The 27,744-nt window shown below is 39.1% G+C and overlaps 1 protein-coding gene across 1 annotated transcript in view; it reads right to left on the bottom strand.

Annotated features, from left to right (window-relative positions):
- Nucleotides 1–497: 497 nt before the first annotated feature.
- LOC149313979 (transcription factor CP2-like protein 1) overlaps nucleotides 498–27,744 on the bottom strand; it is a 67,717-nt gene continuing 40,470 nt past the window's right edge. The window contains exons 4-16 of the mRNA XM_089523049.1: nucleotides 23,541–23,617; nucleotides 22,384–22,489; nucleotides 21,830–21,936; nucleotides 20,900–21,052; nucleotides 17,411–17,521; nucleotides 15,377–15,468; nucleotides 14,026–14,074; nucleotides 13,836–13,929; nucleotides 12,423–12,513; nucleotides 11,458–11,558; nucleotides 10,426–10,568; nucleotides 5,315–5,366; nucleotides 498–4,525 (exon numbers count right to left, since the gene is read on the bottom strand). Of these exons, the coding sequence (XP_089379175.1) occupies nucleotides 4,488–4,525; nucleotides 5,315–5,366; nucleotides 10,426–10,568; nucleotides 11,458–11,558; nucleotides 12,423–12,513; nucleotides 13,836–13,929; nucleotides 14,026–14,074; nucleotides 15,377–15,468; nucleotides 17,411–17,521; nucleotides 20,900–21,052; nucleotides 21,830–21,936; nucleotides 22,384–22,489; nucleotides 23,541–23,617 (1,214 nt within the window). The 3' untranslated portion in view covers nucleotides 498–4,487. The remainder of the gene's footprint in view (nucleotides 4,526–5,314; nucleotides 5,367–10,425; nucleotides 10,569–11,457; nucleotides 11,559–12,422; nucleotides 12,514–13,835; nucleotides 13,930–14,025; nucleotides 14,075–15,376; nucleotides 15,469–17,410; nucleotides 17,522–20,899; nucleotides 21,053–21,829; nucleotides 21,937–22,383; nucleotides 22,490–23,540; nucleotides 23,618–27,744) is intronic.

The raw sequence follows: 27,744 nt of genomic DNA, 5'->3' as shown, positions 1-27,744 counted from the left end.
CTGAAAAATATCTTGTCCCAGTGAGCTTTTCCAGCGGTGCTGTAAATTTTATGGTAAGTTATGTGTGTATAAAATGTATGGCTCCTCTGAGCCAAGAAGAGATTCAGAAATCAGAAAAATCTATAGTCTCAAGTGAGAGAAATAACAGGATGAAATATGCCTCAAAATGTAGCCCTTTCCCTTATTTTTGAATGTAGCCTCCCCTCTAAGCAATGTTCAGAGGATTGTGCTCTCATTTTCATCAACTGAATACTGACTTACATTTGGAGAGGAGGAAGCATGTGGCTCTTGAAATGCTGTCAGACTACAACCCCCAGCAGCCACAGCCAGCATAGCCAATAGTGAGGAATGCCAGGAGTTGCAGTCCAACAACATCTGAAGAGCCACATGGCTCCCATCCAACTTAAATAGGTAACCTATTTACTTCAACAACAAAAAACAACAAGAAGTATTTCTTACAAATGAGTTTATTTGCATTTTTACTGAAGCACAGAGTCTAAATACAGCAGTGTCTTTTCTTCAGTACAACAGTAGAATGGCCAGTGCAAAATATGCATTTTAAAAAAATCTTTATATACTGTATAAACAAAAAAAGTCTGGCAGTATTACTCACAACTCTTATGCTTTGGCCTCCCCTTCCTTTCACCCTTCATTTAAGCCACAATTTAAATGGCTGTTGTGTTATATAGGCGAACTCCCATAGCCCTTTTGAAAGACAGAAAAACCCACCCACCCCAATCAACTGAAGATTTTTTTAAAAAAAAATTAAAACAGAATTTAAAAGTCTCCCCTTAAGAAAAAAAGTAGAATAAAAAAACCCAAAACACACCAGAGAATATACATTCAATGTACATAAACAAGAAAGACATTAAAGTTGCATTTCCTGAGACACAAGCACACTGAAAAGTATTACATCCCACCATCTTTTTTGTGCATACTGAAGACTTGAGTCCCAGGGCAAGGTTTACTCCTATTCTCCCTGACTACAGCAACAGTGAAACAGACCACTGGCATGCTGGCAAACAGTATTCTCCTGCATATGTCTTAAGTCACTGAAGGTCTAATGCCAGCATCACCTAATCAGTTTCTGTCATCTTCCTTCATAGGACAAAAAGAATTCAGGCTCAGCAGCTGAGAGGTACAGATCAGTCAGAACAATATGTTTCATTACAGACAAAGAAGGCTTAGCATTTGTTAACTTGAGATACGAAGTTATTTTTAAGAAAAGAACTTCATTTTTAAAAAATTTGCTATAAAACCTATAATCAGCTTTTTTAAAGGATTAAAAGGAAGGATTATTGTTAACCAAGAGCACAGTATTTACGTTTCTGTGAAATGCATCACCAAGCAGTTATCAATGTGCTAAAGGTAATTTTGAACCATTAATTATATTCCACAGTGATATCTGTATCCAATTTCAGCTGTTCAAGGAGTGCAAAAGTTAGATATTTTCCTTCACTCTGCGAGCCAGATACAGGCAAGAAGAAACAGATTGAAACTGCAACCTAAAGAGTTATATGCTCTGTTGCACATGAAGATCTGGCCATCTGCACCTTCTCTACAGAGGTTCAATTTTGGAATCCAAGGCAGCAGCACAGTCCTTCAAACGAATTGTTGTGAGTTGGTTAACCTGTTGGGCATTGTGTGCCCAAGTTCTAATCCAGTGAATGGCACTGTAGTTAAAACCCCAAGTGCTGGAGCTGGGTACCCAGCCATGGGAGATTAATGTGTATTTCTCTTCTATATGCACAGTTCCTGATCCACCAAGGCATTTTTGTACAGAAGCCTGCTTCTGCACACCCACTGCTCCCCTAGGATCAGGGTGCAAGTGTCCAGTTTATATACACTGTCAATGCATGACTTGCACTGTGTCTGTCCAGTTTAACATTACTTTCAACACAACTAAAAACAACAACAACATAAAGACTCTATATTGTTTAAATGTCTGTTCAGTGGCAAATCAGGAAATGATGAGAGTTATGACAAGGCACTTAAGATTAGCAAAACAGATTTCAGTTTACTACAGAGGCAGATGTCTTGAGTTTCTGAGCAGAAAAAATAAATCCATGTTTTATCAGGCCTAGTTCGTGCATTCCAATTACTTAGGGAGGTGGGTTCTGAGTAAAATAAAATTCCACATACTGCCGGTGGATTAGAGAATGAATGAAAATTACTCAAATATCCAAACAAGTGAAAAGCAAAGAGTATTTACTTCCAAAGTTTGCTTCCATACCCAGACTTTACTTTCCATATTGTGGAGTGCACGATTGCGAAGTACAGAAGCACGTTAACACCTTCATCCTACTTTTTTAAGTATTCCTTTGACAATCCATGAGATAGAAATGACAAATCCTATTCACAGCAATGTTGAAAAACAACCTCTAAAAGTATGTTATGTCTTGCTTTCAAACTGGGACTGTGGAGTTGGCCACACTGGCAAAGTAGGCAGCTTCAAAATGACTTGAAGCCTAGCTGTCTAGATGACGTATGATGTGAAACTGAGTGGAAACCAACACAAAGCTGTGCTCTAGGGCTAAAACTGGAGCAAAAAGAAGTTCCAGTTCTCCACCTCAATGTGGAAGATGTGCATCACTGCACATGCTATAAACAGCATGGCATGAGTGCATGAATGCAGGAAGGCCAAGGTGGTGTAGGGAAGCAGTCTGGACCATGTGCTCTGAGACCAGTGAGCTGCAGCTGCTGAAACCATTGATCACCTTACTTTTTTTTATTTAGCATACAGTGGCCAGCTATACCACTGACCCATCGCACCATTGAGCTGTCACACACTCCTTGATGCAAAAGTATGACAAACATGACAGGTCATCAATAATGCAATGGATGTAATTAAAAAATATACACAAACCAGACAGTCCACCAGGGATGTATGGGGTCATGAGGTGGAAAGGGGCATGTATGGGGAGGAGACTTCAATTTTTGCTTTGCCAATGTGTCAGTGGACACACCAATGCACTGTATGGGCAGTACATCACTTGTGCAACTGTGTGGCTGGTCACAATGGGTATCCAACGGGATGGCAACTGGGAAGGTGGAGGTAATTCTGGTCTGGAATGGTGTGTTCCTGTAATGGTGTGCATGCTTGGGGGGGAGGCAAAAAAAATCAAAGATGCAGCTTGACCCTGCATGGTGTGGACTGCCCATGGGTGTTCAAGCCTGCCTTGGGAGTGGGCCATGTGGATAGCAGGATTTCCAATCAGTTGGGGGAAAACCAGCATTGGCCCGCTTTTTCCTTTCTGTCTGCTCAGCATGTATAGTCCCTACCCTGACTTTGCAGAAATTGAGCAGAGCAGTTGATGACACAAACTCTTGGCAATCTCATTCAAAGGGTCACCATAAGTCAATGTTGACTGGATGGCAAATAACAGCAACACAAACATCTGTGATATGTATTAAAAGTAAACAAGTGATAGCTGAAAAGGGATAGGAGTTGTTTCCCTTAAATGAACAGAAAATATCCATTATACAAGCGGAAACAGGATAACTACTATTATTTTGGGAATCTTAGAGTACCCTGTATTTCTATGATGACACATATATTTCCAGCTCAGGGAGGGGTGTGAGGAAAATCTTGCCAAATCTCCTCAACTTTCTTCCCACAGCAATAGTGTTACTTTGATATCTTTGGGGGGGAGGGAGGAGCCACTAACAGAATGATGAGAGGAAAGAAATAAAGACTTGGTGGGCACAGGCATGGTATACGTCTAAGGCACAGAGGTACAGTTTCCTGACCAAATCTGGTAACTTTTCTGCCATACAAGTGAACACAACCAATTCATATCTATAGCAGTAACCACAGTTCTTGGGCATATCATTGGAGGAAGGATAGCATACACCTACCCACGCCCCCACATACATTCTATTCTCTTCCCAAGTTAAATCTTTTGCTATGTTCCATGGGACAATAACAATGTGGGACACAGCAGGGGGGAAAACAATTGTCCACCTTCTGCCACTAAAGCCAGCTCTTTATTTTGCTAATAGAACCAAATGGGAACTGCTAAGTTTTTGGAGCAAAGCAAGAGCTATGATTAGAAACACATTTCAGTTGAGGACCAAGCTTGAGTTCATCATGCCCTGTTTTTACTCTGAAGTCCTAAACCTGGGTGGGAAAAATTTAATTTTAATGAACAAACAAGGAATATTTATCTCTTTTTTCATGATATTTTGAACAATGAACTAAAGTGTCCTATAGTCAATAAGTCCTAAAAGGAAGGAGAAAAAGATGGAATATTAGAAGTGGGCAAGCAGGTGGAGGGAGGGGAAGGGGAGGAGTAAGGAGACCAAAAACATTTTCTAGTCTTCAGCATTCTGAAATCCACACACTTTACATTTTCTGGTTAGGGTGTTCAGTTAAAAGGAGCATTTTATTCAATTGAGTTTCCCATCTTTCCAGTCTGAGTTGCAGAGACGTAGGTGAGGCATCACAGTCTAAAGCTGTTCATAGTCCCATGACACAGAAAGATGGGTCATTTCAGAATGACATGGTAGCCATCATTACTTTCAGCTGCAAAGAAAAAAAGAAAAACTTTTGTCAGTATTTGTAGACCTTTCACGTACTCTACTCACACATTGCTGCCACACTGGAGAATTAATGCAGTTTGACAGCACTTTAACTGTCATGGCTCCATCTTGAGGAATCCTGGGAACTGTTGCACCAGAGCTCTCATAGCCTACCTATGATAACAAATCCATTCTGAACAAGAATCAAAGTTCTCCTTATTCATTTCTCCTTCATCCTGATGCAGCCTAAACCAGCTAGGAACCATTATGTACACGAATGCATGTGCACACATTTCACTAGATCAACCATCTTCCAGAATTGCTGTACTACAATGCCCAGAATCCCCAATATAGGAAATTCTGGGAGTTGTAGTTCAACACACAATAAAAGAAAATATAGCTCTGTGGCAGAGCACATGCTTTAGATGCAGAAGATCCCAATTTCAAATCCTGGCATCTCCTGGAGGAATCTTGCCTAAGACCATAGAGTGATGGTGCCAATCAATGTCAACAACACAGATGGGACAAGTCAATGGTCTCATTCACTATAAAGCAGCCTTTCCACATCTGTAAAGTACAAGGTTGGGAAAGTTTCCCTGGGTGGACAAGAAACTACACATAAAATTGGTTACTGAAAGCGCAGTCCTTCTCCTTGATTTATCTGCTGGGTGTGCACTAAGATGGAGCCCTCTTTAAAGGGAAGGGGGAACATTGCTGATTTTTTATCCTCTTATTCTAGCTAAAAGAGACATTGTTTAAATAACAACTATAGGAGCAATATATGTAAATATACCTTTTAATGTAGAGATGACAAAACAAGATTCATCTTGAAAGTTTTGAACCATCTGGAAAAAGAGACAAATCGAAGAGATCTTTTAAAAAGAGATTCTCCTTTAGCAAATCTATATTTTCTTATTAGGCTTCATTTGATAAAACGTCATTACTCTGAAAGGTAAAGAAAAACTGTCAGTTACAGAGAGATTAGTTGTAAAGAGGCCAATGGGACTATTAGGAAGGAAGGCTTCCATTTAACAATCAAGGGGACATTCTAATATGATATTTTGCCATCATAGAGTGTTTCCTAAAGTAAATCCTGCAGGATCATGCTTGCAATGTCTTTGTCTACAAACAGCAGATTTATGGAGTAGTTTCCTGAAGTTGAAAGGATAAAATATAAAGCATAAAAATATTTTTGGGGTGCTGGTGGATTTGAGGAGATTCTGGGCACTGTAGTCCAGCAAGTCTTCATTTGTCTCATGCTCTAGCTCACTAGGAGCATGTTATATACTATACTAGCAAGAAATGCACTCGTCATACCACTCATTATTACAACTTATTTCAGTAATACATGCTTAAATTATGAAATATAGCATATGGGGTCTTTAATGTTCCAATGGCTTCTCAAATCCATTAAGTTTGGAAATTAAAAATGATCATTTCCCTGAAGGGTTCCAGAAAAAAATCCATGCATAAGAAAAACAAGAAAAGGGCAGTGTCTTGGGCTTCTTTTTTAAAAAAAATAAAATAAATAAAAACAAACAATGAGGGCTTTTCTTCATCTGCAGAAATATCCACTTTCAGAAAAGTATCTTTATGATTCCATTCTAAGACTCATCCTATGGCTGTAAAAACCTCATGTGACAGCCTTCTTGTACAGACGCTTACTGACCAGAGTTTGAGCATGTCTGTTTTAGACCTCAACTGTAAAAGAAAGATCAATTGCAATCAATATTCTGATTTCTGATGTTACTTAGTGATTACTCTGGCCCTAGAACAGGTGTATATTCCAGATACCTTGGAGCTATTTCTACAAAAGTGGCAGGTTACAAATGCTTTCGTAAATAAGAAAAGCAGCTATTTAATACATCAGAATATTTCAACAAGTCTCAAGAGTGGTAGAGATCATAAGACACAGTCCCTGTAGTCTTCAGTTTTGAAGATTAAACTTCGTTCTCCATAACAGTGCTCTTAAACATTAAGTTTTACTTCCTGAATCATTTTCAAACACTGAACTACCCACCAAAATTGAGGTCAATTCTGCCCTCTTGTACACAGAGGGAGGGGGGGAGAGAGAGGGAGTACATGTCTAATGATGCATGAAGAACATCCATTTGGTCCCTCTTGTTTGCATCACTTTTGCTGCCTTGCCACTAAAACACAAAAATTAGGCAGTCACAGTTGTTAATTAGTAACCTATGTATTTAATGAAGGGGCCTCCTTGCATCAAAGCTGGTTGTGGTAATTCCCCTTTTCTAGAGGCTGCCTCCCAGCATTTCATGGATATTTAAACGTTGAAAGTTTCAGATTCATTGGGGTGAAAAAGCCGAGAGACTTTCAGAATAAAAATGTCTGGCTTAATTTAAAGCCTTACTAGCACTCCCTTTCCCCTTGACTTTAACCTTTCTCCAGAGGTCATATGTACTGAATTCAATTATTCCATAGTATCTAACAAATTCATTAAGGAAAGACCATAAATTCTAGGTATGAATATATGGAACATGATAAAGAATGAGATATTTTGGGGAAAATGTTTGGAAGGATGTATAGGCCCAAAATGAAGTTCTGCATCTAATGGATTATAAAAACTAAAAAAAAACACACCTCATCTCTGTCAAAATATTGTATTACGCTATATAGTGTTTTAGCCTATACACAAGATCCCAGACATTCTTCCTTCCACCTTACAACCAGTGAAAGAGTTATGCAAAGTCCCTCATTTCATAACAGAACATCCACATAAAAATCCATGGCTTGGCACCTCAAGCTTTCTTCATTTCAGCAATATATTGGAAGGTGAAGGGTAGTTTTACTGCTGTTACTATTACCAAATGGAAGTCAAAAATCTCTTTTGTTCTACTGCAAATCCCTCAGAGGCCTACCAGCAGATCTTTCTTGTATGTATATGTGCTTTCAAAGTCTCCTGTCAACTTATGGCAACCTCATGAATTTCATAGGGTTTCTTAGGAAAGGAATACTCAGAGGTGGTTTTGCCAGTTCCTTCTTCTGAAATATAGCCTACAGCACCTGATACTCCTTGGTGGTCCCCATCCAAGTACTAACCAGAGCTCACCCTACCTAGCCTCCAAGATCAATCAAGATCTGGTGCTTTTAGGGCTTGCCACTGCTTTAAAGTGCCTTCCAATACTCACATTACATGTGTATGTTTTAAAAATAAAAGAGAGAGAGCTGGTATGGGGCAGTATTTGGAGTTGGACTAGGACTCTGGGAGAGGAGTTTGATCCCCACTCATGCATGGAAACCCACTGGTCAAGTAACACCCACTCAGTCCAAGAGGAAGGCAATGGCAAACCTGCTCGGAATGACTCTTGTCAAGAAAACCCTAGAATGGTGAACTCTAAAGAATATAACAATATGGCTTTAAGCCACCTCTCAATTTATGGTGACCTCATGAATTTCATAGGGCTTACCTTTACAAGGAATACTCAGAGGTAGTTTCTCATCACTTTCCTCTGAAGATAGCCTACAGAGACTGCTATTCTCTGCCAGCTTCCCTTCCAAGTAATAACCAGGCCTGACCCTGCTTAGCATTCAAGATCAAAAATGACTTCATGCCTACAGGATTTTTAAGCCATGTTTTCAAGGTAGGAGAGATTACCATAGGAGAGACTAATATAAAAGAACAGAAACAAAAAAGTGATAGGAACCATAAAGACAGAGGCTTTACTTTAGAGAGGAGGAACTGTTCATGGTGCTGAAGTCTCTCCACAGAAAATCATACCCAACAAACCCTTTTCACTAAATACCCTAAAGGCATCAAATGTTGTCTGATCTTGGAAGCCAAGAAGAGTCAGCCCTGTTAGTACTTGGATGGCAGACCATCAATGCATACCATGTGCTGTAGGATATGTTTCAGAGGAAGGAACTTACAAAACTGCCTGAGTATTCCTTGCCTATGAAAACCCTATGAAATTGATGGGGTCACCATAAGTCAACAGGCAACTTGAAGGCACACAGACACACAAACCAAGCATAAGCTCTACAACAGCCAGTTTCAAACATTATAGAGGCTAAGATTTGGAAACAGTCATGCGGGAAGGAGGACCAGGAGATAGGTAAGATATGGGTTTTCTTTTCCAACCAGCCATAAACCTAGTCTCAGCTATAACAACAACAACAACAACAACAACAACAACAACAACCTGGCTTTTTCTCAGTCCAGGACTCGAGGCAATTTACAACCGTTAAAACAAACACAGTTAAAACTCACTGCATATATATATAAAAAGTTCACTCCTCCTATTACATGCCAATAAACAATAACCTGTCATACAGAAGTGTAAATAGACTGTGTGGTGTAGTGGTTTGAGTGCTAGACTAGGAAGAACTCTGGGAGACTAGGGTTCATCTCATCTTTGGAAACTCACTGGTTCACATGCCCTCTGCCTCAGAGTAAAGCAATGGCAAAACCCCTCTGAACCAATCTTGTCAAGAAAACCATGTGATAGTGTTGTCATAAGTCAGAAACAATTTGAAGGCACATCTCAAGAACAACAAGAGTGTAAAAATATTAAGTTAATAATGAATGTGAAACATTTCTACAGGTTCTGGAGTGCTATCAAATGCTATGAATAAAAGACAAAATTAATAGTAAACAATTTTCACTGTCTAATTTTTTGGAAAAAATACTATTGTTGTCTTTAGTTTTCATTAAACAAAATATTACTGTCACTTTATATGCTATCTTGAGTGTTAGTGGAAAGGCTTATAATATATTTTAACTTAAACTGTATACTTAATTTTAAATAATTTAACCAGCTTAATTTAAATAGTGTAGTCTAGTATTTATACTGTCAAGTCCAGACAGCTAAATGTTCATCTCGTTGGGCACAGTTTGATGTTAACACCTTCCCTCACCCATATATTCACACTAAATATCCCTTCTTTGAAGAAGGAGTGTACACATGCATAACCCTCTCCATGGATAAACAGTGACTACCTGGGCAGAGTTTGCATGATATAATAGTTTGAGAACTAGATTATGATTGTGGAGCCTGGAGAATCTCCCACTTAGCCATGGAAGCCCACTGGGTAACCTTGGGCAAGTCATGCTCTCTCAACCTCAGAGGAAGACAAAGGCAAATCCCCTCTAAATAAATCTTGCTAAGAAAACCCCATGAAAGGTTTGCCTTAGGGCCAAAAATGACTTGAAGGCACACAACAACAAGAAGCTGACAGAAGTTTAAATCTGGACTCTGCTTTAAATCAAGAGCCCCTGCTCCCCCCCCCCCATTTGTTTCTTGGCTATGGCACCTGTTAAGGCACCTGCTTCTCTCCCATTCTAGTAAAGAGCTACAAAACTTAGTTTTGACATAAGTGTTTGTCTCACTGCAGACCCAACATGCTTTAGTGACAAAATAATCTGTTAAAACAAAAAGAAACAAGAAAACATCTATTCCTACATTCTCTTTCTGTCTCTCCAATCCCTTTCTATTGTATAGAATTATACAAATTATATAAATTGCAAAAAAAAGCCATTTTTTTCAAGTTGAGAGTTCCCATATTTAATGAGAGAGAAAGAGAAACCTTGAAAGGATCACACAATCCACAGTGAGAGGATGACTCTATAAACGTAATATTAAGACAGCCATACTGAACACCAAAATACAGTGCGCCTGCACCATACGCGGGCTTGCCATACATGGATTTGAGCTTGTACGTATGGCAAGTCCAGGAGGACAAAATGGTGCGAGTGTTGCAGGAGCATGCTGCCATAGAAACCAATGGGATTTGAGCATTTTCCCCCCATATGTGGGGTGTGTGTCCAGAATGGATCCCCCATGTACAGGAAGGGCCCACTGTATGTATGAGTGTATTCTACATTCATAGGTAACACTGTAGTGAAATACTAGTGGAACACTAGATGTATTCCAGTAAAATTCTTACCTCGTTGCTCACTAATACATGGATTCCTGTAGGTCCCTGTCGGTAGATCCTGTTTATCTGTTGTGGGGAAATACTGTACAAGTTTGCAATTTTCTCCATTAATTCCAGTGTTGTCAGTTCTTCTAAGAAGATAGCATGGTATACTGCAATGGTATTGGGTAAAAAGACATCTTTAGACTTACACCTTAGGATCTGCATGTATTCAAGACATAAACTTAAGCAAACATAAACAGATCATATTCACTCTTTGTCTTTGTTTTTATGCACACCAGGAAACGTAGACTAAAAGATAAAAGGTTCCTGTACTTAACCAGAGGTTAAATTAACCTTTTGCTTTAAGATGACACTGATAATAGAGAAAGAGAACCTTTCAGATTACTTTAGTATTTCAATTATATTTTTAATTTGCAATCAATGTGTTAATATCCAAAGAAGTGATTTTACTGCTTATTCTAACACAATCCTAACATCAGGTCATGTGCAAAAAATACCCTAAATAATTTCTTTCCTCCTATGCTGTTTCGTGTCAGTTCTCACTGCCAGATGTAGGCTTACTCATCAACAATGGTATGAAGGCATTTTCAACCTAACCTGAATGAATCTATAGCTTTTACACCTTGAAATAAATGTGCATCAGTTTAAGGCAATGAATAAACACACCAGGGTTCTTTAAAATGTTCAAGTCCACAAAGCATGTGAGTGGCCTCTACTTTTACATAACGTAGGCAGGAGGGGAGCTAAACCTATCCTTTCTCTATCTGCAGTTGGATGTTTTTAAGACTAGGCTAAGTGAAAGGAGAGTGATGTTAAACATCAGAGCATGATGAGATAAGATAAAAAATGTAACAGGTTTCAATTCCCATTCCCACATATTCATTTTGAGTAAAAGCCAAAAACAAATAGTCACCCCCTACCCAATCAAGATGCATTTTTGTGCATCTTTGATACAGGGGAGGGGATACATTTTGAAACTGATTGTGTTAAAGTGGTACACAAGGCTTGCAAACTCTGCCAAAAGGACAAGACACTTACTACACAGATTGCCATCCCCATTCTCTCGTTTTTGGTGAAGATGAGATCGATTTTGCTCAGGTTCTTGACAGACATAAATGGTCATCTTAGGCCTTACATTCCTATAGGCAAAACAAGATTCTGTCTTCAATATTGGCACTGTGATCAGGGACATAGCCGGGGGGTGGGGGTTCTTGGGGTACAGACCCCCCCTTCCATTAGATAAAATGAATGGTGTGTGCTGCCACGCCGCCGCACCCAAGCCCCATTATAATGGTGGCACTTAGTCTGGACCCCCCCCTTCCCAAAATCCTGGCTACGTCCCTGCTGTGATCCTCATTAAACCATGGAAACCCACTAGGTGACCTTGGACAAGTCACAATCTCTCAGCTCCAGGGAATGGCAAAGACAAACCCCCTCTGAACAAATCTTGCAAAGAAAACCCCGTGATAGGTTCACCTTAGGGTCACCATATATCAGAAATGACTTGAAAGCACACAACAACAACAAAGTAGGCACATAACACCACAACCTTGCATTAGTAGTAACAATGTTGCTATACAAAAGTACAACTAGTATGAATTACTTTTTTAAAGCAGGAAGCCAATGAGAAGATTTAGAAAGGCTTCTCCTGAATATAAAAAGAGATTGGGGGCACCAAACTTTGGCAGAATTGTACCCATCCCCTCTAGGGGACATGTTTGGCCAAAAAACAACAACACATTTTTGAAAAAAGAGGAGGGTAACTTGAAGGGATGGTCATGAGGCCCTCAAAAATACCCTTTGGTAAGTTGCATTTGATCTACAATCCTGGAAGAAAGAGGGATTAATTTACCACCCTGAGTTGATAACAAGTATAATAATTATTTACAAATTTCCACAAGTACAACAAGGCATTTAAGAATCTTAATATTATATGAGATTTTACCGAGTTGAAGGAGCAATAGCTAGTACTGCCATCACTACCAACAGGAACTGATACAAACCTTCCTTTAATGGCATTAAAAAGTCGAATGCCATCAGCTGGACCACAGATCTGAACAAAGTCTTCTTTGGACATCTTCAGTAAGTCAGCACCTACATATTTTAAGCAAAGATGGTTTTTGCCCCAAAAGTAAGGTTTAAACATCTCTATACAGAAACAAATTGCACATGTTTATTAAGTTAGGTTCAAATTAGAAATCAGAATGGAAAACACGCAAGCAAAGAATTGAAAAGAAATTCTGTTCAAATCTGAAGCATGTACAGGGAAGTAAAAGGAGTGGAGTCTGGAAGGATGCAGTCAAAGCCATGGGCCAAATACAAATTGGTTTTCAACAATATGGATAATTTGGGCTCATAGTAACTAAAGAGGAAAGTAATTTAGGAATCTTTTACAGACTTTGTGGATATCATCTTCTGAACATAACTGAAAACAAAGGGTTAAAATGGTATCTGAGAACATGGTATCTGGGAACATGTTATTTAGAAATTGAAAGTACTGTCTTCTCCTGCTGAGGACACTGCTGCACTGTTAAGACCTCGAGTCCTTTCACACTACCAAATGTGAAATAGTCCCTAGACTGCCAATTCTTGAGGCCTGAGGATTGTCAGTCTAGGGAGAAATTTCTCAGCCAGAGAACTCCTCTAGTGCCTCTAATCAAACTACAAATACCAGGATTCCACAGGATGCACCCATAAAAGTTAAAGTGGGATCATGATACTATCATCACACTACAATGTTGTAACGCTATGATTCCACTTTAACTGCTATGGGTACCTCCTTTGGAATCCTGGGATCTGCAATTTATGGAGAGCCATAAATTGCAAATCCGAGGATTCCAAAGGAGAGCTCTTTGGCCCCACTAAACTACAAACCCCAGAATTTCACAGAAGCCAGCCATAGCAGTTAAAGTGGAATAATAGTGCTATAACAGTGCAATGTGATAACCTCTTCTAATTGTATGTTAAAAAGGACTCCCAGACTGAAACAACCAGGGAAAATCCAAGTGAGTTGTGTTTCACAAGATGGTCCTGTACTGCAAGACAAACACAGCTGAGTTTACCTTTGCTTTAGAAAATTTCTAAATTCCTAAGCCAGATTGTTTTATTCCAACCTAAGATTATACCAGCAAGTACCACATGAAGAACTTCTATAGTCCACATATTATACTCCAACTGTATTTTAAACTGATCTCTCAAGTAAGCAGCTTTCTCACATGTAGAGATGTTGCTGCTCAAGTAACAGAAATATGTTCAGCACACTCACAAGAGCACAACTCTGTAGGAAATTCACTTTGTGATATTAAAGTGATTTCACAACAGAACCATTTACATGTGAATTATTCAGCCAATAGGTAAACTCCCACCCCCTTTTAATCACATAAAGGCACAAGATGGCCCATATTAAACACACATACCTGAGAAACTTGAAAAGAGTCTACAGAACTGAGAAAACCTATTTCGATGAAGCCACTGCTGAGCATCTTGAATAGAAGCAGAGGGAAGGAGATGCTACATTGCAAAAAGAATAAGAGGGTCTTGAAATGAACTGTTCACCAGTGTCCTAAAAAAGAAAAGCACCACATTAACATGATCTCAAATACTTACGTCATTGCTGGGAGGCAGGAGCTCCACCTGATCAGTTGGAGAACTGTTGCTAAAAATTGTACAGAGTTGGGAAAGAAAAAAGGATTTTTAAGTCTCTTATCAGTAATGTTGGCCAGCCCAGCCCAGCCCACTATCCACTTTGGTCTGAGGTCTAATACAAGTTTTCTAGGAGTTTGTTCTGTTAATCTCAATTAAAAATCAGCAGCTATTACTACATTTAAATTTGACTTCTCAAGAATATGTATCTTATTATTCAACTGAGTATGTGTCAGGTTAAAAACTATACCATCAGTGCTTCGTCGATAACAGATAATGCAGATAAGGTTTTACGTGCTAGTGATTCCATTAGAAAAAATCGATCTGCTCTTACTATAAATCAGTGCTCATGGAAATCTAATTTACCCTTTCTTTTAATTGGTAGACACAGATTTTGAGTGGGCCTTTTGTGAGTGGTAGAAAAAAAATTCAGTGCAGAAATGTCTGCATTCATGTACTCGCCTAATTTGTAATAATCTTTTATTTTATTTAAATGTGGGACATGTTTGATCACATTTAGAAAACTATCATAAAATCCCTTGGATCTGGTATTATGAATCAGAAGAACATGCATGGGGAGCCTAGCTTACCTCCCCCCCTCCATAAAAAAGGCCTGCTAGATTTGATCCACATGCTCATTTCCCCATCCCAGTCCTCCTGCCTAAAGAGGTTAATTTGGGTGTACAGATAGAGAAACATGTTTACTGATTTAGAGAAAATAATTTACTTCAGTTTTTAAAAAAATAGGTACAGACAGAAAACTGTCCTACAGCTAGTCCTTTGTTATTCTTGACTAATTTTAGGATTTACATCTAAAGCCCAAGTATCGCAATGCCTGGACAAGAACTGAAAAAATCCAGGTTCAAATTCTCACCAGCCATGAAGCCTTCACTGGGAGACTTTAGGCTAGTTGCTATCTCACAGATCAACTTCTCTGACCTACATTTTGGAAGGCTAAAGTAGAGAAAGGAGGAAGCAGTATGTGCTAACTCCAGTTTTCTGAAGGACAAACAGAGCATGCCCATACTAAAATAAAGAAAACTATTTTCTCCTACTCCTGCGCATCCAACAGTAGACACCTCTCCTTATACAAGAACCTTTTGAATGTCTAAGTCGGAGTTGGGCAAATGCACAGCTGCTTAGAGACAGGCCTTGCAGTATCAGTACCTAAACATTAAGCTTGGCCTGAATGAGAGGTTAACCTTTCTAATCTTCTGTGCTCAGAAGCATTTAAAAAAAAAAAAAAAAGCTCATACAAAACAGAAAACTAGGGCTTTGCTGCCGGCTGGAAAGATAAAAAATATTTATCACATACCCATCTCCAAGGCTGAAACTGTTTGGAGAGCTGTTGTAACTTGGAGATGGAGCGTTGTTCACTTGATAAGGCACATCTGGCCACGGGGAACACTGTTTAAACAAAACCAAATTAGGAACACTGGGAAGTGTCTGTTCTGAAAGAGAAAAACTGCAGTCTGCTTCTCTTTCAAAATTAGTTTTTATTGCAACATCAAGAGCAACAATGGAATCATTTATTATCCCTAATTAGCTCTGATTCAGGCATTTTTCTATTTCTCCAAGCAGAAGGACATACAAATGTCCAAGATACTGCTCAAGCATTAAGAAGCAAGGAATTAAACTAAAACTCTTCATCTCCAACATGCTAACACTAGGTATGCAGAAAAATAGATACAGTCATCTGTGTGGCTAAATGTAAATATTCTAGTTCAGTGTGACTGTAATAATGCTTTTGGGCTGTGGCTTCTGTGTCAGTAAACTGAAAAGTGTTAAAATCCAAATCCAATAAATAAAAAGAGAGACAAATGACAAGGGACTGCAGAACCTCTATGAAAAAAACCCACCAGGTTATACAAATGCTGTATCAAATACAATGTGTTATAATTCATTTTAAGTTCAAATTATTTTGGACACACAGTCATGCTTATCAAAGGAAAGTAAACACAGTACAGAGGTTTTGGAAGAGCTGACACATGTCTATCAAACCTCTTTCAAAACAAAACCTTTTTCTTACTCTTCATTAGAGCAGTCTGAATGAAGGGCAAACCCACATAATTCAGATTTCTTATACTGGCAGTAATCAGACTTACAGCTGTATAAATAACCTTTTAAAAAGCACAGGGACATTCTACAAAATATTTCTCCTGGGTGACATCCAACACTGCACAAGCAGACTGCCACTCACAACAGGAGTTCACCTCCTTGCCCCTGAAGCTCCCCTTTGCTATCCAATTCTGACCAGAGGTTCCTGCAGCATCTGGGCATGCATGCAAGGACCTGTGGAGTGGGAAAAGAGGATCTGTTTAGCAAAAGGTGTCTGCTCAGATGGATTTCAATTTCCGTTTGGGGCTAAAAAAAACCAGAAGATAGGTAAATCTGTGATACTCTCAGCAAATACAAGTCCTAGCAAATATTTAACTCTTTGTTAACAAGGACCATATGATTTCCAGCTTTAAGGTGCTAAAGGTCATTCCTGTCAAAAGCAGGCTACTCTAATCTGACAATCCCTTAAAATCGGGTCACTTTCCATGCAAAGGCCTCATTGCCCTGACCTGTTGGGACAGATTATATGACAACTGTCTAAACTATATATGCAAATATTAAAGGCTTCATGAATGAAGCAACAAGGATGTTTCTGCCCCTCTTTAAACAAATATGCATTTACACTAGGAGTGGGCAACTGCAATGTATATGAGCTACACTAATTTTATGCCAAACACAGACTTCTGAAGAAAGGCCTCAAAAGATGAGGCTTACATGGGAGGAGAATCTCTTTGAAGTATTGTATACAATTGCCTTCAGGCTGTGTGTATAAGGTGCATATGAAACAAAGGAATTTTGTGTTTAGACTTGGGTCCCATCTTCAAGATTATGTACATATATGCAAATACAGATATTCCAAAATCCCCCCCCCCAAAAAAAACCCTGAAATCCAAAACACCTCTGGTCCCAAGCATTTTGGATAAGGGAGACTCAACCCATACTTCCAAAAACTACCCCAGCTGTTGATTTTCTTCTTCAGTGTAGAGTACAAGATTTGGACATGAAAAACCAAATTTCAGTTATTCACAATATGAAAAAAAGCTCATTGTGCAATTACAGAACTTAAGGGTGTAATGGTTTTGAAAACATTTATATTGGTCACATCTGAAAACCACTAACGTTAAGACACACACCTGCACACTCAGAGAGTCTATACAATTCAAAATAAAACATTTTCATCTTCCTGAATTTAACATGAAATATTTTTGTTTGGCTGAAATGTTGATCTTCATTGCCATGTTGCCTCCAGTCAATCAAAGCCAATGTCACTGTAGCTGTAGAACAACTGTACCTCTGTGAGAATGGTGGTGTCATAGGAAGGCTGATATTTCTCCCTTTCCTGAGTGGTTTTCTTCTCCATTTTTTCTCTGTCTGTTTTCTGTTTCCTATCTGCTCCTTTAGGCTAGAAAACCACATAAAATATAGTTTAGCTTAGCCAAGGATTGATGAATGGAGAGTCCAGATGTTTCTGTTGGTATCTGAACAAAAGCAACATTGAAGCATAATTTAACGGATATTCTTCACTGAGAAGAAGGGTACATTCTCCATATTTGCTATGGCGTGCGTGCATGCATGCATGCATGTTTCTGTAGAGTACCCTCCATTGATACTGGCATCAATAACACATCTTATTCAAGTTGAGCAGTGTGTAATCATTAGGATCTGTTGCTTAATCACTGTATTATGTCTGCATCCTAGAACAATTAAGTTCTCTACGACATATGCATGTATATACAGAACTTTTTGTTGTAGGCTCTTAACAAACCTTCAAGAATCATCGAAAGTGACTTACAGAAATCCATCTATTGAACCATTATATATATATATATATATATATATATATATATATATAGGCTTAACTTCATAATATACAAAACAGCATCTCCCAGTATGCAAGTCTCTGTTACAAGTCAAGTAATATATAATATATTTGATAAAAACATGGTCTGTCTTCTTTCAAAGAAACGTAACCTACTACTTTAATCACTAATGCCTTATTGGACAAATTGTGTGAGGCGTAATTTAGATGCTATAATCATGTAAATCACTATTTTTCTATACAATTAATTTATTATATTTTTATACATATTTTTCTCTGATGACCTCAGTGTGGATCATCTCTTTAGAAGCTTCACTGATATCCTGAGGAGGTTTAGGATGATAGAATAACTGGCCCAGAAATCTTTGTGGCCAAGCAAGTATTGAAGCTGAGATCTCCCTGGTCCAAGTCAACCATCTCACTCCCTTTGCACTGTATGTTTTAGTGTCTGAAAGCAACTTGGTCTGGTTATGACCTTTAAAGCCTTACATGGCTTGGATCCAGACTATCTGAAAGACCAGTCTCCCAATGAGTCTTCCTGAGCTTTAAGATCTGTGGGGAAAGGCTTCCTCTTGGTCCCACCACCATCACATGTGTGTTTGGTGAGGACATGGGATACACACTTCTAGGTGGCTGCTCCCAAGTTGTAGTGCTTCCTTCCTCAGGAGGCCTGGTTGGCCCTCTCCCTGCGGTCTTTCTATTGTCAGGTAAAGATCTTTGTATTAAGGGACGTATTTGATTTTTAATGTGTTGCAGCAGTTGGAGCTTTTAATGGGGAAGGGTTGTGTTTCTGTTTTACTGTGTTTTGAATGTGTTTTTAAAATTGCTTTCAATTTGTATTTTTTTAACTTTTTAAAACAGAAGCCTGGTTTGATTGTATTTTAACTTTTGTATTAATAGTCTTTTTAGTTGTACTGTCCTTTTAAATGGTTGTGAGCTGCTTTGAATCTTGTGCTAAGAGAAAGGTGGGATATAAATTAAACGAACAAACGAAGAATGCTAATGAAAACAGATAATATTTCCAGCACACCAGATTATAAATTTCTGTATTTCATTTTATATACCATAGCATATTTACATTAAAACCAGCTGACTCTCACATTTATAGTGAGTGGGAAATAGTAGCCTTCTTCCCAAGGATATTCCCAAATTGAAAGAAGTATTATGTGGGTGGTGGTGAACTTAGATTTGACACATAATAGATTGTACTCTGTCTAAACTTTTTTTTATCTCTATGGACAATTATATATCCTTTCTGAATAAAAGGCTCCATTTGTAAAGGAGCAATTTAGTTTGCCATTACAGTGGGCCCTTGGTATCCACTTGGGTTTGGAACCAGGACCCTCCCATGGATACCAACATCTGTAGACACTCAGGTCCCAATATATACTGGAATCGTAAAATGGCATCCCTTTAGTACTTGTTATTTTCACTGAATAAAAAGGAGAATTTGGGGGGGGGGAATCTATGTAAATTAAAATTGCATTAATCCTTCTTTTTCTAATAGTATGCAGTTTTCTTCATATATAATAATAATAATAATAATAATAATAATAATAATAAAATTTTATTTATATACCGCCTTTCCAGAGATCAAGGCGATTTCACAACACAACACATATAACAATAAAAACCATTAAAAACATCATAAAAACAAATCATACAGTAAACAGTCTCACGCTAGCTCAACAATGCTGCTGAGAGGAGAGAGGAAGGGAGTACATCAGGGGTCATCAGGGGTCAGGGTATGCCTGCTGGAATAGGTGTGTTTTTAACCCCTTTTTCAATTGTTCCAGCGAGGCGGCCAAGCGGAGCTCAACGGGAAGCGAGTTCCAGAGCTTGGGGGCCGAGGTAGAAAAGGCTCTCTGCGTGGTGGTGACATATCTAGCCTCTGGAACCCTTAGCAATTGCTTCCTGGCAGACCTGAGTGTGCGGGGCAGATTGTATGGAGAGAGGCGGTCCTCCAAGTACCCTGGGCCCAAGCCATTTAGGGCTTTATAGGTAATAACCAACACCTTGTATTGCGCACAGAAGCGAATAGGCAGCCAGTGAAGGTCTTTAAGGACCGGTGTTATATGACTGGTCCTGGAAGTACCAGTGACCAGTCTTGCCGCCATATTCTGCACCAATTGCAGCTTCCGGGTATGGTACAAGGGTTGCCCCATGTAGAGCGCATTGCAGAAATCCAACAGAGAGGTTACCAGAGCATGTACTACCGTTTCAAGGTCCCCCCGGCCCAGGTAGGGTCGCAGCTGGCGTATCAGCCTAAGCTGATAACAGGTGCTCCTGACCGTCGCATCCACCTGAGATGTAAGGCGGAGTGACGAGTCAAGGAGCACCCCCAGACTGCATACTGAGTCCTTCACGGGAAGCGTGACCCCGTTCAGAACAGGTGGAACCACCGCCATCCCCCGGCCAGGGGAGCCTATCACAAGTACTTCCGTTTTCTCTGGATTCAGGCTGAGTCTGTTTTCCCTCATCCAGCCCATTACTGACTCCAGACAGGCAACGACAGGAGAGATGCCATCCTTGGTCACTGAATCAGTCGGAGACATAGAGAAGACTATTTGGGTGTCATCAGCGTACTGATAACCCCGCGCCCCATGCCTCCGGATGATCTCTCCCAGCGGTTTCATGTAAATGTTAAAAAGCATGGGGGACAGAATGGCTCCTTGAGGGATCCCAGATGTAAGGGCCCTCTTGTCGGAGCACACGTCCCCCAGCTGCACCATCTGGAATCTCCCAGAGAGATAGGATCGGAACCACTGGAGCGCAGTGCCCCCGATTCCCATCTCCCCCAGGTGCTCCAGAAGGATACCATGGTCAATGGTATCGAATGGTATATCCTCTACTGTTTCCATTCTAGAACCGCAAAGTAAGCACAAAACTTCACATGTAGCTGGGATTGCTGTTCCAAAGTATAAAAAAAAACATTTCTGAAAGTCACATTAGTCTCCTTACTTTAAACACTTTGATCTGGCAGCTTGCAGAATGCAAGTGTTCTGTATATTCCCCATTCTCATTCTGTTTGAATGTGTCCATTTGTATCCGGAAAGGTACCCCTTTTTCTCCACCATGTTTTCTTGGAGTAAATTCTGTGCTGATGCAGTGTACCTAGTCAAAAGGAAAGTGTATAGGATATTAAGAAGACAATGTTTAAGGGTGGTTTTGTTTTCTATAAAAGAGCCAGAGGAAATAAAAAGTCCTCTAACTATACTTAAGAAATTGGTGTCAACCAGATAGAAATGTATGATCCCTCTCGGTAGTTCAGAAGAGGGCCAAATATAGTCCATAGCCCATATGAGAGCCCCACCCATGAAGGGCCATTCACCACAGTATCACCCATTCAGTTTAAAAAAAAAAACCTGTACAAGAGCCAGCATGGTGCAGTGGTTTGAGTATTGGACTAGAATATAGGGAGACCAGGGTTCAAATCCCCACTTGGTCATGGAAACTCACTGGGTGATCTTGGCTAAGTCACATTCTCTCATCCTCAGAGGAAGGTAAGGGTAACCCCCTCTGAACCTGTGATAGGTTCGGCTTAGTGTTGCTATAAGTCAGAAACGCCTTGAAGGCATGCAACAGCAAAGACCTCTCACACCTTTTGGGGATATGGTGTTGTAGTCCAATGTACCTGGAGAGCATCATATTGCCCTCTACAATATAATTCAATCTATGTATATTTCCATTGATCCCTTCAAAATGTATAATCACTGCAGAATTCAATTTTCATTTTTAATTATATGTAATGATTTTATTCCTGTTCCTGTTGTCCTTCAATAAAGTATACTCGTACTAGCTATGGGAACATAAAACCATAATCCTAACCAAAGGATGATTTCATTCAAAAGAATCACAAAGTATTTACTTGTGGAATATTTCTTTCTTTACCTGAATGAATGCAGATGCTCTCTTAGATGGATCCCACAAAAATTCAACTGTATTCAGCTGCGTTGGGCTGGCTCTGGGGTCTAAGATACCAACAGACAGTGGGATATCTGTAGAAGAAAACCCCTAAAATTTTAAAAAAATTAAAATTGAAGAGCAGAAACATTGCAATGTAATCATCAGATTCATCTGAAAAGCCACCCAAACAGAGACACTATTGATTTTATGTTGTAAAAGATTCAACTATTGTTTTCCTCATCTTGCTCTCACTGCCACTGAAATGACCTCTTCCATGTTTTTCACTTAGAACCAGAATGGATGTGCTGACATGTAAGCTGATTTTGCTTTCCTGAAAGGTGGGATATAAATTTATTATACAAACAAATAAACTAACATTTGCTTCTCATAGAACAAAATAGGCAAGAACTGTTACTTCATCTGTGAAGAAGTCAACCTATCCAATAGCAAGATGTATGACCACACTGAATGCCTACAAATAATGTAGGCATAGGTCATACTCTTGTGCAGGAAAGGATACCACAATGAAATGTTCTCACCTATGTCAAGGATGCGATCTCCAGGCCGACTCCATCTCCATCCTTCCAGCTGCTGGTGTTCTGTATACTGCAAACGACGGTCATGGAAAACCACACGAATTATGCTCTTTTGAGAGAAGAGAAGAGGACAAAGCTAATCAAGTGAGTCAGGTGCATTTTTGAATGCAGACAAGCATCACCTCTAACATAAAAGCAAGGAAAGTCTTGTAGCATTCTGCATTAATTCAAGATAATATCACTCTCTACAACCATCTTTTATATATCAACTGTTCTGTAAGAAGAATTGAAAACTTGAAGATCTTAATCTACTAAGGGAAATCTACAGATAGTACAGGTTAGCCGATCTGGTCAATACCTGGGAAACTTCTACTGAAAATACAATGATGATCAATGGAAATGTGAGTAACAAAAGCCAGATCTATAATCAGGAGTTTAAGGGCAGGGAGAAAACAAATAGCCTCATATCTACTGAGATCTTCAAAACATAAAAGCAAACAGCATTTGCAGCATGCATTACAATTTTTGCAACAATTCTCTTCATTTAAAGACATTTAACAAGAGCATTTATTAAGGGAAAAGACAGTAGAAATCAGAAGCAGTAATAGGACCTAAACAAAAAGGAGGAAGGTTAAGGAAGATAGAATTCCAGAATAATCAATCTCAGAAATGATTTACATATTATGAAATATACCTGTCAGATGCACCTTAAAAGTTAACTGAATTTTGTGGCCTTTATCAATCATATGAATGGTGGAATATGAGGTTCCTTACAGGTATCTTCTAAGGGTGCATCTACACTATAGCAACAATGCAGTTTGACACCACTCTAAGTGCTGTAGTTCCAGCCTATGGAATGCTGAGGTTTGTAGTTTCACATGGTCTTTAGGTTTCTTTGTGAAAAACTGCTGGTGCCTCATAAAATTACAAATCCCAGGATTCTGTAGGATGGTGCCATAATAGTTAAAGTGCATAAAGCCTACATAGAGCAGGAAATCTGGAAAACCAATGGCTCCTTGGGTTGCCAAGTTCTGCTGTTAGATCAAAGGAATTCAGGACACAAATCACTCCATCCCAAGTCCTGTCCTCACTGTTTCATTCTCTTCCAACAGTATGTCCACCTATATCAGTATGCAGCACCAGGAAAAAAATCTCCTTACCTTTACATATTTTGTGTTTAAATCTTGAAACTCTCCCAATTTCCTATTCTCAAGTAGACGGATTTCATAAGACTGACCTAGGAGTTCAAGGAAACATTTCCAAGATGTTTAAGCATGTTGCTGCAAGAACAGAAAGAGACAGTTGCTTGGGAGGGTTATTTCCCCCACCCTTTTCTTTTGTAAACCAAAAAGATTCTCCCAATAAGCAGTCAGATAGTATTCCAACCTCTTCTTTGAGAAAGATGTGAGGCTTTTCTTAAATCAGTTTGGAAATTCAGTGAGCTCAGAACCACTTTTACAAGACAGTAAGATTCAGTAACACAGAGGGATTTAATTTTGAGTAGTTATGTCTAAGACTCCATTGCTAGCATCTTTAACAAACAGGAATTTTAAAACAACATCAGAGAAACTTGTCTTCTTTAAAATGGCTTAAAATAAATCATGTCTATCAGGTCCTCTGGAGAAATGAATCACTGCCCTAAAACATATTCTTCACACAAGGCTAAGGCCCTGTCTGCCAAATAACCCAGTTTCCCTATATCCACTCAGCAGGGAGACCTGATGATGCAGGGTCCAACCCCCAAATCTGATGCAAACAGTCCAGATAACATCTGGGCCATTTGCCGCCAAACCCAGGGTATAACATAGCTAGCAAGAAGTTTAAAAACTCACCAATTGCTCAGATCTTCCCGGAAGACCTGGAGCCCTCTGTTCTGGTGCCGGGCATCTATTTGCATGGGATCCCACTGTGCTGCCTAGCACAGCTGCAACAGGTTACTTCGCTCTAACCTCAAAACAAGGCATCCAGCCATGTGACTGAGGCTGGGCACTGCAGCAGTAGCCACACTGGGTGGCACAGTGGGACACCCATGTGAACAAGCACGCAGCATCAGAATGAAGGACTATGGTAACAGTGGGGAAACTGGGGCAGCTTCAGGGCCAGAATACTCAGGGTTGCCCCCAGAGTAACATGGCCAGTGCAGACAGGACCTATGAAAGAGGGATTGTAATGACAGACTTTGGTCTATGTCTTGAACTTTTGCTTTATTTACTAACTTCCATGAGATCCCACAGGTGATCACTAAAACTACATAGTTCTTGCAACACCTTCAAACACACAACATGAGAATAAGTGGGTGTGTTTTTGTTAACTAGCAGTGTCTAAGGAACAGTGGATCCATTGATTGTAGAAATATATCTGAACATTTGTTCTGTTACAGGTTTTTCAGATGTTAATTAGTAACATAACTGGATCTGGTCAATATCCTTTCAAGTTGGCACAAATGGTATAGTTAAAAGCCTTGAATACAAAGCCTTGCACGTATTGATCCCATTTTTCAAAAACTGGTAAGCTAAACCTGCCAGCAGCAATTACCACACATCTCTCCATATATATGAACCTTATGAGCTATATAAATCTTTTTATTTTGAATACAGTAAAAGTTTGTTTAGTAACTAAATGTTAGGAACAAGAGCAAAATTATAAACATAATAAAATGAAGGAACAGTTACACAGAAACGGGTTTTTCAAGTTCCTTTTGAAACCGTCTTCCCTCCTTGCACAAGAATTCGGATCAATGTATAACAAGGCAATCTAAAATGATAATCAGTTACATTCTGGTTTGACCAGTGGTGTGGCTGATTCTCCAAAGAAAGTGATAGAGCTGATACATTTCCCTCCAACAGAGAAAAGAAAAATGCTACATTTCTGGAATTCAGCGCAGAGGCAATAGATTTATTTTGACAGCTTAAATACTGTACAGGCCTTATATTAATGTTCTAGAAACAGGATGTAATAGTTGGCATTAGCTCTGGTTTAACAGAATTCTGAGGTAAGATAGCACTCTCTTTATTAAAATAAAATAAATTTTATAAAATGAGAAACAAAACAGTAATAATTAGAGTTACTCCTCTGTTTAAACATCAATTAGTTAGTAGGAATGCATAGATACAGTCACTTTTAAATGGAAATCCACATGATCTTTCTCATAAAATTTATATAGAATAATTTATTGTGCTTGATTTCACTTACTATGAAGAACATTAAAGACACCTCACTACATTAACACTTTAGGGTTTGTTCAAGATCTTTTAACGTGATGAGCTCAATGATAATTAAATTTCATTTTCCCACAGAAAAAAGGCCAAGGCTTTTCACCTAATTGTACAACAAACAAGAGGGGTTACAACAACTTAGTAAATACAACCCACTCATACATTTTCACTTGAAAAAACTCCTAAAGAAATATATTTTTCTTCTGAACTTAAGGAGGCTAATACTGTGGTCCTATTATTAACTCCATTTTAAAATATGTGTAAGTGTGTACAGTGGGCCCTTGTTATACACTGGGGTTTGGTTCCAAGATCCCCTGTGGATAACAAAATCCATTGATGCTCAAGTCCCATTAAATATAATGACATAGCAAAATGGTGTCCCTTATAAAAAATGGAAAATCAAAGTTTGATATTTGAAATTTATATTACTTTTTGAACATTTTCAAACCGTGGATGCTTGAATCCATGTATAAAAATCCCTGTATAAGAAGGGCTGACTGTATATATACATTGGCAATTAGGACTATACCTTCAACACATAGAATCACAGAGTTGGAAGAGACCTCAAGGGCCATCTAGTCCAACCACCTGCCATGCAGGAATACACAATCAAAGCAGTCACAACAGATTGCCATCCAGCCTCTGTTTATAAACCCCCAAAGAGACTCCACCACAGCATTCCACAATGCATTCACTTAGCAAGGTGACTTTCTGTACTTAAAGTAGAAACTGTCCAAAGACAACTGGACTGCTTAAGATCAAATGTGATACTGCTGTTAATATACTGGTATATGGAAAGAGGAAATTTTAGTTTACAGCTAATGCAATTTTCAAAAAAAAAAAAAAAAAGCAAACAGCAAACAGCATGTATCTCCAGAAAGAAATATAACATTTTTGGAGGCATAGCCAACCCCAAAGCATTGCAGAAACTCTGTCCACTGAAAGCCCCCAAATGAAATGTAAGCTCCAGTTCACAAATACCATAATAGTCCTTTTGTCATGTTTTAATAGCTAAATTCTGCACCCACAAGAACAGCTTTAAGTTTAGCTACAAAGCTACAGATTAAGTTTTTTATGGGTTTTTCAGGCTATGTGGCCATTTTCTTCCTGATGTTTCACCAGCATCTGTGGCTGGCATCTTCAGAGAATGCTTGCCTGGAAAAAGTAGATACACACACACACACACACACACACACACTGTGTGAGCCTGGGAATGCAGGAGTGATTTGCATGTGTCTTGTTCTGTGCTGATGGCAGGCCTCAGGCTGGGAGGCTAATGCAAAAGAGGATTAGTGTCTGCTAATTGGTGATCATTATCTGCTGGGAAAGCCCCAGACTCTGAAAGTGAACAAAATTTGGCTACCAGTCCTGAGGAATAGCAAAATAAGGACTCAGCAAATGCAAATGGGAAACCACTCAGAGTCAGGGGCTTTCCCAGCAGATAATGATCACCAGTTAGCAGACATTAATCCTCTTTTGCATTAGCCTCCCAGCCTGAGGCCTGCCATCAGCAACAGAACAATACACATGCAAATCACTCCTGCATTCCCAGGCTCACACAGTATGTGTATGTATGTATGTATGTATATATATATCCACTTTTTCCAGGCAAGTATTCTCTGAAGATGCTAGCCACAGATGCTGGCAAAACGTCAGGAAGAAAATCTTCTAGAACATGGCCACATAGCCTGAAAAACCCACAAAAAACTATGGATGCCAGCCATGAAAGCCTTCGACTTCACTACAGATTAAGTCTCCCTTAACCAAAATTCTGAAATCTGAACTACTCCAAAGACCAAAACATTTTCCATGGGTGGCTGAGATAGTGATACTTTTGCTTTCTGATGGTTCAATGTACACAAACTTTGTTTCATACACAAAATTGTGAAAAAATGTTGTGTAAAGTTACCTTTTGGTTTTGTGTATCAGGTATATATGAAACATAAATTAATGTTGTGTTTAGACTTGGGTCTCATCTCCAAGATTATGTATATATATGAAAATACAGGCATTCCAAAATCCAAAAAAATCTGAAATCCAAAATACTTTCCCCCCCAAGAATTTTGGATAACCTGTATTGTTGGGAAGGTGAGGCAGAAGATATCTGCTACCATCAAGCAGCAGCAAGCTATCGTTTGTATGTTAAAGA

This window comes from Sceloporus occidentalis, unplaced genomic scaffold, assembly GCF_023333645.1.
Source record: "Sceloporus occidentalis isolate IW3139 unplaced genomic scaffold, rSceOcc1.0.p SCAF_4, whole genome shotgun sequence".
Classification (NCBI taxonomy): Eukaryota; Metazoa; Chordata; class Lepidosauria; order Squamata; family Phrynosomatidae; genus Sceloporus; species Sceloporus occidentalis.
Note: the sequence above shows the minus strand (reverse complement) of the source record. Positions and strands in the feature narration are given on the sequence as shown.